Source organism: Pipra filicauda, unplaced genomic scaffold (genome assembly GCF_003945595.2).
Source record: "Pipra filicauda isolate LSUMZ 115617 unplaced genomic scaffold, ASM394559v2 scaffold135_size2527700_pilon, whole genome shotgun sequence".
Taxonomy (NCBI): domain Eukaryota; kingdom Metazoa; phylum Chordata; class Aves; order Passeriformes; family Pipridae; genus Pipra; species Pipra filicauda.
In genome coordinates this window covers 1,828,715-1,841,655 of record NW_024103829.1, presented here as the reverse complement: position 1 = coordinate 1,841,655, position 12,941 = coordinate 1,828,715, and the positions used below count along the sequence as shown (strand labels likewise).

Below are 12,941 nucleotides of genomic sequence, written 5' to 3'. Positions count from 1 at the left end.
CTGAAAAGAAAAAAAAAAAAAGATTGATGAACACTGTAGTGTTTATTATATGACTTCATCATTTGCTAAATTTAAGACTAAAGTCCATTCAGATTGATACCAGAATCAGTAAGAGATGATAGTGTTTAAAATTCTAACCTAGTGTTTCGGATTAAATGACTGCTACTAACAAAGTTTGTCAGTTATCACATCAAACAATACCTGCACCTTATCATTATTAGGATCTGTGGTTTTCCAGGTTGCATATAAAAAGTCAAAGTGTCTTACTATCAACGATTTACCTGTGTAATAGATTACAATCAATTCCAGGTACAGAAAGTGGTGAGGGTAACAGAATGAGGATGGTGAACTTCAGAAAATATAACTTCAATAGTCAGGGATCATTCTGGTATGTCTCCTGAGAGTTATACTGATCACAAAGGAAAGCAGGAGAGAGGGCAAACCTGACAGAAATTCACAAAGGCAAACTTCCTGAGCAAAGCAAATAAAAATAAAACAAACAAAACCCAAAAAAACACACACCACCACCACCCCCAAAACAACGCTCTTAACAGACCTTTATGATCATACCATGTCTCTCCCCATGGCCTGGAAATCAAAATCATAAAAGCAGGGAAACTATGACACACACCTAAGAAGATAAATTTTTAAGTATAATTGGACCACACAAACACTGCAGAATAAAATCAGAAAGCTATGTAAATTTCAATTAGCAAGGAAGAGGAAAAAATTATAAAAAATAGCATGAAAATGGTACTATATACATGAGAAGTAAGAAGAAAATAAAGAAGTACAGGTTATGTACAGCAGAGCAAATAGCAAGTGATGCAGAGTCAACAGCTCTCCCTGCTCTTTTTGTGAAGATAGCATGGTATAGCCATAACAACAACTAAAAAAAATTATTTTTAGCAAGAATATGGGATTGCAGGCTTGAGCATGGAAAAAAGAGGTTTGGAAATTTATTTTTTTAATCAGACGAATGCAGCTCATATATCACTAAGTCATCAAGGAACTAACTGAAGCAATGCACACACCATTATCAATTGCACCCAAAGACTCTGAAGGCTTGTGGTTCCCAAAGGTCAGAAGAGTTAGACTTAATGCTTCCCTTTATGGGGAAAAAAAAAAAAAAAAAAAAAAAAAAAAAAAAAAAAAAAAAAAAAAAAAAAAAAAAAAAAAAAAAAAAAAAAAAGGAGTAAAAATATCAGTCACATCCCTTGGCAGGGGGAATTGAGCACATCTATTAAAAATCATATGATATAAAAAGCGCCAACATGGGCATGTAAAAACAATGTTAAATCAATCTTATTTTCTATCTTTAAGAGGATGGGTGAACTCATCAATAACTGTCATGGAACACATGACAAATCTAGAATATTCCACAGCACATTTTCATTAGCCAATTAAAAATGTAGACTAGATAAGACAAATACCCAGTGAGGGCACAACTAATTTAAAACAACCCCTGGCTTGTTTTCCATCAGCAAAAAATCACCTGAATCAAGATGCTTCATGACTCACCCAAGATCCCATTGATTTGGATAACTGGAAAAGAAGAATGTACTAATGGTTTCAACTGTTTGGTGGAATAAGGGAAACAGGAAAGGAGATATCAAACATTTTAAAAGGCAAAGAAAGAATTTTAAAACCAAGCCAAACTGAAGGGTCAGGATATAGGCCATAAACTGAATACAAGATAATCCAATACTCTCAGAGGGAACAGCACATGCCCAATAGTTCACTGGTAAGGCAAAGAAATTATTTCATTCTAATTGGTGCTAACTAGGTCCTATCTGAAATTTTTCATCATCATAATTAGAGAAAGATGAAGAAAATTAAAATCCAAAGAAAACAAACAAACAAACAGTTTCAGAAAAGATAACCAGCAGAGTTGAAGAAAAACAGAGAACTGAAAGGATATCTAATAGCAATCTTCTAATATAAAAGAATGGGTTGGAAGGGACCCTAAAGATCATCTAGTCCCAAAAAACCTCCAACCTGTCCTTGAATACATCCAGAGATGGGGCACCCACAGATAGATAGATCGATATAGAGATATATTTAAGATTTTATAACAGACTTTATACAAAGAAGATAATAATATTCATCAATTGTTCTTCAAGTAGTAAGAGGAGATGATAATTTGATTTTCAGCAAATAAAATACAGTATATTTTAGGAAAAATTTTTTGTTGCATTAACAGTAAAAAGAATACGAAGTCTCCCACATCATGTGTCATTAGAAGCGTATTATACAAATATCTGCCAAGAAATGTCTAGCTGGATTTCATTCTGTCCCAATCCAGAAATTCTCTCACTATTCCTCCTAAACCTATATTTTTATGATTTTATTAGATTGATTTCTATTTACAACCATACCCAAATTTAAACCTGCTGAGTGGAAACTCTACAGCATATTCTTAGCACACAAGAAACAACTTTATTACTGTTCCCTTAAGTGATTTTGATCCATAAAGTTTGGGTTTTACACTTGCTACCTTTTTACCATCTGTACACTTCACCTGAATAGTGCATATCCTTTAAAGCAACTGTACAGGTAGTCATTTGGATGCTTCTTAATTTGTTTACTTGATTAGCAACGTTAATAACATTCCTTTCACATGGTACATGAACAAGAAAACTCCAACTTATTTTTTTTTTAGGAAAAAACAAAGACATGAATTACAACTTGATAACTTTCAAATGGAATGCAAGTGGTAGGATCTTTAGCTTTACAGTAGAAAACATCTTCCACTTCAGCTAGCAGTTAAGCAAGAGTAGGTTTAGTCCTATTCTCAGTAAGAGAATAGAAAGTTCTGCTGCGTGAATGATTGTTCCAGATAATTGTTGATGAATCCATCAGGGGATGGAAGAAGTGACTTCAGAAAATACATACATGTAGCTGTCTGAAGACAGTTGGAACTGCTGGAACAGGGAAACAGCCAGAAAGACTTGAGGGAATATGCCTTGACAAGAAGTCCCTAGCATCTCTGCATATGGAAGAATCTCCAAAAAATTATTTCTGGTCATCAGTTCCCAACAGGGTATATCTATTTTCAACACTATATTCAAAGAATGTATCAGTTTATAAAACAACAAAGAAATCACTATGAAGGTCTAAAATCATTCCTGAGATTCATCACCAAAAATTTCAGAGTTCCTGAAACCAGGACACTACCATAAGTAAAGAATACCGAATTTTGTAAGCAAAGGAGCAGTGAGTGATGAGGCAGTTATCTGCTCTGCACCTGAGGACTGTACATTGTGATGAAAATGCAACAGAAGCTGGTCCAGATAAAGTTTATAAAACTTCTGGACAGTTCTGTTGCACCAATATACTTTTTCAAACCCCAGCCTGTTAGATCTCCTTGCTTCAAAGCAGAAGGATGTCAGTGTTTTTTTAAAATATAATGCTATCATGATTGTTTAAAAGACCAAGCTTTTTCTACCAGATCTGTTCATTCATACTTAAATCAAGCCTTTTTTTATATGCATTCATGACTGCATTTTTAATATGCATAAAGGAACTGATGGACTGGTACTCAAAAATTTTCTGTCCATATATATGGCAAAGTTGCAGACAGACTACAAGCAGGGTCTTGCAATGAACACTTCAGTGCAACTTAATACTGGACAGTGCTACAAGCCCTGCTCAAAATACAGCATTCAGCAAGCTATACTAGCTCTACTAGTAAAATTGGTCTCCCAGCTCCTTTTACTTCTACTGAGTAGATGTCTTCCACAACTTAGACACTAAAAATAGATCTGAAGTAATTACTAACATGCTAACAATGGCACAGGTTTCTCCAAGAATTTTCTCAACCTAAAGCTCATGACCATTTTTAATTTCATATTTTTATATGAATAAACAGAATGGAGAGAGACCTTCACTATACAAGAAGAAAATCTAGGAGAAGAAAGAGCAGTATAGGTTTCATTATGAGCAATGGCTTACAAAAGCAAAAAAAAAAAAAAAGGTGGGAGTAGTGGGGCTGAAAAAAGAGAAGCTAGTCTTCTTGCTATTTATTCCAATACACCAGCATAATACCTTTATCTCTGTCCAATAACCACAGGAAAATATACAGAAATCCACATCTAAAAGAATATAATGCTAAGCAAAAGTTGAAAGTGAACAGAAGATGATTTCTGGTCCTATCTCTACTCTGATTTGCTCAGCTGTAACGAAGGGGAATGCGTTGATCAGACTTACCTGGAATTCAGCACTTGCAGCAGACAAGCATTTTTCATTTTGTCATATTTATGTGCAAAACTAAACAATTTGCAACTCTGCAACACTTCAGTTTTGAAATGGTTAAGATCAGAAATACACCTGGAACTAAAAATCATTGGTGAGTGCTGCTATATAGAAGAGGAATCATCCAACATCAAATTTGAAGAACACTGAACCTGAAGAACTGAACAGAGGAAGTTAAGAGGTCAGAGGTGGTTTTGCAAGCACTCCAGGGTTAAGAAGGAACCTTTTGCACAGTACTAAGAAAGCATTTGGCATAACTTGCCACCAACTAGTATTTATAATCTGATACACAGAAAATGTGCATAGAAGCACTAATTTGTAGCAGTCAGGCAAGTTAGGAGCTATTGAGATATTCTAATGAAAATACTCTAAGACACTGAAACAAATATAAAACAGAAAATTCAAGGACTATAATATGCATTTCTTAGAGCAAGTGATATCATATATAAACATGTAAACTACTTTATTCCAGTAAAATGGTTATAAATGCCAGCATATGCTATCGATACAAGAAAATGCAGAGTAATTAGTTAATCTAAAAAATGCATGAGTAGGAATTTGACTGCTAAATGATTAAACTGGTACATTTTAAAATTTGTATTAATATTTAATTATTGACACTATGAGAAAAGAGAAAATCTCTTGATGTTACTTCTCAGCTCTTTCTGATACTCAGTAACACATGTATTATTCATAAGAATAGTTTGTGCATATACAGTCAATCACTAGTTAAATAAAAGAACCATTCTCAAATTCCCTAATCACCTCAATAGATCCTAATGCAATATTTTCCACATTTGGGAATCAGAGCATTTTATTTAAGAAATCAGTCTGGCCATGATGAATACCGCGCAGCCCGAGCAGACATCAGTTCAAAGAATCAGATGTCAAAGTGCTCCCTCTAATGTCCCTTAATCATCACACCAATTAGTGGTTGAATAGTGATGTGATTAAAAAGACTGCTGCTATCCTATACCTATTCAGACTAGTAGAATTCTACATATGTTCTACCAATTAATGTTTGAATAGAGCAGCGATTAGAGAGACATCTGCCATTGTATAACCATTCAGAAAAGAGCTAAACTTGCATATTCATATGCAATGAAGACAAAAATAAATATTTGCAAAGGTAAACTATACGTTTAGATTATAAATATAATTGAGTTGATTTCCTTTAATGAGTGTTCTCTATTTTTCAATATTTGAGATTATTTTTTATTTATAAATATAGAATCTTTCATCAATACATGGCTAGAAATGGACAAATTACTCACTGAAAAAGCATTTATACAAGGTTCCTGATTTCAGGCCTTGGGTGAACTGGGTTTCATATCTACTTGTTTGCAATTTGCACTATTTCTGCTTCAACCCATCAGTTATTTGTGAAATGCTAACTTGATTATTTTGTAAGCATGATACATGATTAGGCACAAAAATCACATGGCATTTTTCCACCTCACTGGAAGGCAATACTTCGAGTAACAAACTGATTATAGCTGAGAAAGGACCATCTTTTTTACAAGTTTTTCTATGTAAGCTTGGACATTTGTACATCAAGAGGTATTTACAAATCTTTTTTCAAATAATTCAGATGCTTATACATAGCAGTGACAGCCACAGAAATACTATCAAAGTGAAAAGCAGTTTGAAGTTTTAGCAAGCAAGCTTATTACTACTGTTTCAAGGGAGTACCCTTGTCCCCTGAATTTAAAGAGCAACATGAGCTGTTACATCTTGCAATAAATTGCAGATCTCATTCTCCATCATTAGCACAAAGCAATCTGGTAGTTGCACCTTAAGGTTGCACAGAAAAAAACAAGGTGAAGAATTGGGTTCTTTTTAATGGCTGGAAAGAACTATAGTACAGTTAAAGACTCCTGCCCAAAGTGATGCCCCTAAAAAACAAAACAAAACAAAAAAAAAAAAAAAAAAAAAAAAAAAAAAAAAAAAAAAAACAACAAAAAAAAACCAAACCAAAACAAAAAAAACCAAACCAAACAAAACAAAACAAAAAAAACCAAACCAAAACAAAACAAAAAAAAAAACAACCTGGGCTTTAAAATTAGTTTGTTCATGGAAAAGGAGAAGCTCTTATTGCACAATGCTGATCAGGCTTAGCACATGTAAGGACAAAGAATAATGCTACTGCTGCCAGAAAATCAATACTGTTACAGGCTAAGACAATTAGCTACAAACCAATTTAAACCCCATTTCCTTTTCACCCTCCTTGTCTTGTTGAAATATTTCCAACACTTCCATATGGAGCAAATATTACTATTATTTCTAAGTCCTGAAGAAAGTCGGAAAGTCTAAATGCTGAAGAAACTGAAGAAAGTCTGAATACACAGGTGGATCTATATCAACTTCTCACCTATCCCTAGTAGGTAACTCCAAGGTTTCATTACCAAAAAAGAATACTGGACTAAAACATCCCACTGAATTCTCCAGTGACAAGTGAATTTATAAAACTTGCAGAGGTCAATTTCATTTAAATGACAACCATGCACATGTTCAAGGTAAAAGCAGAACTTGTTCCATAATGCTTAGAAACCCTATTCATACAGTGTGTGGGGTGCAATGCAAATGTACACAATGTGTGCCCATCTAGTTTGTCATCTAAATGTCGGCAAGTATAAAATACACACAGAAATGGAATTATAGAGTTGGAAACCATAAATAAAAACATTAATCAGAAGTCTTAGCAATCCTGAACTACACAGGAAAGCCCTGAAATAAAAGCAAATCCTCAGTTTCCACAGTTCATTCCTTTGCTTTTGTTTTATCTGTAAACTGATGACCTAATGTGATCTAAATTTTGTAACCTTCTTCAAGATTTACTATTAGTACAGCCATTTCAAAACTCTTCTATTTTTAATTTCTTCTGAACAACAGAAGTCTTTGTTCCCCCAGATAGACCAGAAGCATCTGTTTACACCACTTTTCAACATGAATCAGGAAAAAACAAGAGGTCTAACACCGTTACTGAGGGTGACACTGCAATAAAGAGTTTTCCTACTCTGATATATATCTCTGAGTTAAAAATTTTGAAGGAAAGCTGACTTGCCTTGCACCTACATCTATAACTTATTTTTACAGCAAAACTTGGTTGCTAACATAGTAAATAAACAATAGCACTCATCAAAAGCATAATCGAACCTTCCTTTAGGAGAATACTTTTCCAGTGCTGAGGAAAGACTGACATACAGTTTCCACTTCAGAACTCATTAAATGGGCAATCCAAAGTGTCTCAGAGCAGGCTAGGAGTTAAAATTTCACTTGTGTAATTATTCTGAGGAAATATGTAAGTCTGCCATCTGGAAGTGTATTAGACATTACAAAGTCACTGTGTGCATGCCTCAGCAGATGCAGCTTTTGTTCAGAGTTTTGAGGGCTGTTAATTTAATTAGTCTTGTATTTTCATACACCCACCTTCCTGCAAAGGCAGCATCAGTACAGCTTTAAAAGAATCCAAAGCTAAAAGCTAAATTCAGATTTTAAGGAAATAGAAACATATAAAGTTCATATGGACTTCAAACAGAGCTTGATCTGTTCATTAGCAGGACTAAACATTACTGCCAATGGCTTTTTAGACCAAAACAGAAAACTGCGCTCAACGCATCCTTCCTACATCAGCTTTCTTAATTTAAGGAGCTTAGGAAAGGATTCTACCATTTGTTGTTTTTGGTTTTCATGTTTGTTTTTTTTTTATTAAAACCACTCAACAACAATGATCTGGAGAATGTAAAAAGCCTCTCATTTTTTCCTAATGTCTTTTATGTAATGGGAGACCAGACAAATATTTAAGTTTGATTCTTTCAGGGCTTTTTCTGTCAGAATATATCTCTGAGTGAAGAAACGTTTGTCTGTTCTAAAAACTAGGACCATTACTCACCTAAAAATAAGGACTAGCTCTTTACAGCGTCTTCTAGCACTTTACATTTATCATAATAGCTTGTAAACTAAATTATGTGACATTTCTACAAAATAATTCGTAATATGCAGTATAAGAACTATCTGTGATGAAGGTAATTATATCTGTCCATGTACACATTTGTTTCTTTCTAACCCTTAATCCTGTAAGACGCAACACATGAGCAGATCTCTGTCAGTGCGGGGTCCTAACAACTGCACAGACCTCCATGCAGTATTGCAGAACTATAGAACCAAGTTGTTTCTTAGATTGTAAACCTATGCCAAAGAAAATCATCCTGAAATATTTGACAAGGATCAGAATTTCCGTCAAGTGAAAATCCAGACAAGGTACACAAGCCAGCAATGACACCAAATCAGTGGTGTTTGCACAGCCCAAGAAGCTCAGGCCTTGGGGATCCAAGAACATTTGAGACACTACGAGGTAAACACATACAGCTAACAGCAGAAAGACAGGAAGAGAGACAATTTCTAGAAAACTATGCACTTTCACAAATACAGCAAAACCTTCAAATATCAAACACTTTTTAATTAAACTGAATACAAAAATCAAACAAGGCTGACATGGAGAAAAGCAGAGAGATTACTAAGAGCAATTTAAAAGCCTAGACAATTTGGAAAATGTCCATCAACACACCCATTAGTTAAGTTTGTACATTGTAGTTTAACTAACTAGGATAATTTACACTGGAACAGCTAATGAGGTTATTACACAGATGCCCAGCTGCCCTGCTGCATGGATACCTGAGCTTCCTAACAAACAGTTTCTGAAAACAGAGTTTGCAGCACAGTATTGATTTCAGGTCACCCGAAAACATGACGACGTAAACTGCAGCTGTCCAGGAGCCACTTGCTAAGTAGCTCAACTGTCTGTGCAGCAGGAACAGACAGTTGTGGGCAATACCTCCATCAGACATCCCAAAATAATCGTCCCTGTTCACAACAGAGAAGCTTTTCCTGTACATTAGTTTCCAGTTATTATAATACTGGCCAATATATATAATACTAAGCCAATAAATAAAAGAAAATAGGAATACTAGCTATAATAAGAAAGAGATTCTTATAATCAGTGCCATAGAAGAGGAAACTATACTAAGACTATTGCTGAAATGTTAAGGCATTGCTCCTCCCAGCAAATATTTGTTAGTCATACTGGATTTCATGATTTTAAGAAACTGAGGAACTTTGTGTCATTTCTGGTTTGGTTTGTGTTTTGTTGGGTATTGGGTGGGATACTTTTAATTACAAACAAATATCAATTTCCTACCTGAATTTGCCTGCTTAACAGGAAAAGGTGTTTTGACAACACTATGAAAAGATAACCAGTATCATTATAACCTTAAAGGAAATAGTTTGCAGATGTAGTACTCTACTTTTAAAAATTCCTGAATTTAGAGGATTATCTAACACAATCTGTAGGGAGACACTACAGACCTTCTAATCAGATGAGAGATCAAAGAGACAAAAGTCTAAGAGGATTTTACAAATATCACACTGAGACTAGGAATTCAAATACCTAGAGAGAAAATTATGATATCTAATGGTAGAAGTAATTTATAACGAAAAAATATTTATTCTAAAATCAATTATTTCCTGAAAAATACAATGCACAAAATTTAAAGTCCAGAGCCATGTTTTAATCTAAGCTTTATGTATTTATTTATATATCAAATAGATACACATGACAGGTTCCCCTATTTCTGTAGCAAAATAAAATCACCTTTAAAAGTCTCAGAAAGGATAGTGAAGTGCTGCTCTGTCCAGTGTTACTCTTGGAAAACAGAAGAAAAAGGAGGAAGTGGCAGAAGATGCAGTTGATGCTGGCTACTCAGGGAAGTTAAGGGGCTCCATGTGACTCGGGAGCTGACACTTGAGACGGATCAGACTCCATAAAAAAAGGCGAAAAAGTTGCATCGAAGACCTACTAAATCAGCAGAAAGGAAAAAAGGATGACACGCAATAGGGTCTGAAAAGTAGTTAGCTCATCACAAAGTAACTGTATCTACAGGAGCAAAATAGAAGCCAAATTTGGCTACCGAATAACACAAGAAACTCCAATTTCTCTCTCACACGACTGTGATTTCAGCCTTAATGATTTATTGAATGTTCCAGATGCAATAATGAACACGCTCTTACCAAACAGCTTTTGTCAGAATTCCTTTTCCATTGCTTCTTTACTTGCTTCTTTGCTGCAGTTGAATGAAGAGTTGCATGTGTCTGTTTTCGGGGATTTAAAGCCAGAATGTTCTGTAGAAAGAGAATAGAAAACATTAAAATATAGATAAAATTTCCATGGAAGTTCAAAGCCTTTTAAATCACACCTTACACACTTATTTACAGTGCTATGCAAAACCAAAACGCAATTATTTAACATTATAGCCCAACTCCATACTAATTAGTTTAGATTCACATTGTCCACACAACTTAGATTATGAATATTTAAAGACATTTCTAGGATTACTAGAAAACAAAATTATATTTAATGGCCTTAATAATGATTTCCATTCCCATGGATATTTTTTATGTACAGCATATAGAAACACATAATTCTGCTTCATTATATCACTCCAAGTAACAGTTGTAAAGTAAGATAAGCAAAAACATTAAAAAGGATCTGTTTTATTTCTGAATGTTTCATCATTTCAATATAAACTCCAACTTCCCCCGCACAATAATTTGCTTCTACACCTAGTGAGCTGATGAGCTAACTCATTTATCATAAAATGCTTTTATTTGCAAGGATACAAACAAATCCAGGTAATATAGCCACATTTTTAAGTCATGGTGATGATCTGGCAACAGGCAAAAAGAAGTTTTTAGTGTCTTTCCCTGTATTAACTCAACAAATTAAATTCGCTTTTTGGAACCCAAGCTCTTTTTCCAATCAGGCAAGTGACAGGTTTCCATAGCAAAACTGACCTCATTTAATTCAAGGGATGAGTGTGAAAGGCATGCAAGAGACACATCCAGACTCAGGTCTGTGAGGGAGAACCAAACCAGGCACATTGTTGGTTGTAACTCCTGGAATTAGTTTTGTAAGTTTGCCTTCAAAAAACATGGACTTCAGCACTATATGTCTCCACTGTGGTGAATTGGGTGTGCTTATTCTGCTACTATATGTCAAAAATGTGCAAGACTGACCTAGAGAAATGGAGGCTGAACATGATGAGTACAATGGGGTTATGAATATTATATCAGGATGTTTCCTAATTTTAAAAGTCTGCTTGAGTGGGTGATAATGATGAAACAGTAATCTGTTGTATTAAGATTTTATTGTACTGACATTTATGGGGACTTTTTATTTTAAATGTGAAGGAGTCACTTTCTATCCAACTATTTAATGCTTTAATCTGAACTGATTGGTAATCCATTTTTCCTACAAACCAGAAATCTCACCTACTTGAAAATTCTACCTGCAAACAACAACACAGTCCAATGCAGTAACTCCCAGCTTGCCTGAAGCACAAAGATAAAAGTGGGGTACAACATTCAAAAAGGTATAAACTATTTAGCAGCCTACATGCTGTTGACTTTCAGAAAGAGTTAAAGGGTGTTATTGGATGTGCTTCTGCAATTCCAGCAGTAAAGACTGCTCCATTTCTAGGTGTTCCCCAGTTGAGTACCTCAGGCAAGATGTGGGCAACCAAATGCAGTCAGTAGTGGTTTATGCCAATTTATTTCACTCTTAATTAAAACAGAGCAGGGGCATCCACATAAGGGATGTCATTTACAGCATCTCAGTTGATACTTTAATTTCACAGGATAATCAAACTCAATTGTTGGAGCACATCTGACTGTTGAGTGGCCAAATTACAGAAACCGGGCAGTAGGTTCTGAATCACACACAAACTTCAGCAAAATTTTGTCTTCTCTCTTTTGTAATTGCTTAATGCTTGGCCATGAATATTATAATTATTTTAGCAAACTGAAATGAATTGCAAATTTCTAGCAATAAACTGTAACAGATGTACTCCACTGGGTACAGCACCAGTTGGTTTAAAACATGGAACAAATGGCGGGGCAAGCCAAGGACGGAAGAATCCCCATATGTTTGCTCCTGTTGGAATTCTGCACCAGGAGCATGGCTCCAAGCACAACAGTTGCAGAAATCCAAAAGGACTACGTAGCACAGCATGTCCCAGAATTAAATCTGAAATAAAACTGGCACAGAAAATACTAAAGCACATATACAATGTAAAAACTGTTTATATTCCCACTACCTAAATAATATACTACCTGCCTAAATCTTGGATTGCTGACCAGAGTGGCTGCTCTAGCTAGAGATCTCTGGTGTTTTAAGAACAACTCAGACGTTAACTGCCTGGATGGGAAAGTAATGTAAATGTTTCTGGGTCTGTTGAACTGTCAGAAATGAAAATCCATGAGGGTGTTTTCTTCCTATTCATTTCAGTTCCCTGGTTGGTTTTCACAGCTTACGGTTAGTCAGACATTTAGTAAATTTAACAAATAAATGCAGATAAGTCAGCAACTAAGAAGAAAAATTACTGAGAAGAAAGTTCTACAGTTGGTATTGCAAATTACAATGTATGCACAAAAATAAACCACTCTGGACATGCAAGAAAGGAATCCTGAGATCTCCAGTCTCTCTAACACACTGGTCATCTGAGCAGGATGAGAGCTGCTGGTGAGAAGAATTATTTGGGGTTCTGCAATCTTGCTAGTCTGAATTCCATGCTTATTCTGCTCCATAAATTCTCATTCTTGACAGATGAGCTATTGATCTCTCCAGATGTTAA

At 35.0% G+C, this 12,941-nt stretch overlaps 1 protein-coding gene across 1 annotated transcript in view; it reads right to left on the bottom strand.

Annotated features, from left to right (window-relative positions):
- The window catches only part of DPYD (dihydropyrimidine dehydrogenase), a 338,238-nt gene that overhangs the window by 306,606 nt on the left and 18,691 nt on the right, over nt 1-12,941 (bottom strand). Inside the window, exon 2 of the mRNA XM_027740750.2 lies at nt 10,321-10,431. Within this exon, the coding sequence (XP_027596551.1) occupies nt 10,321-10,431 (111 nt within the window). The remainder of the gene's footprint in view (nt 1-10,320; nt 10,432-12,941) is intronic.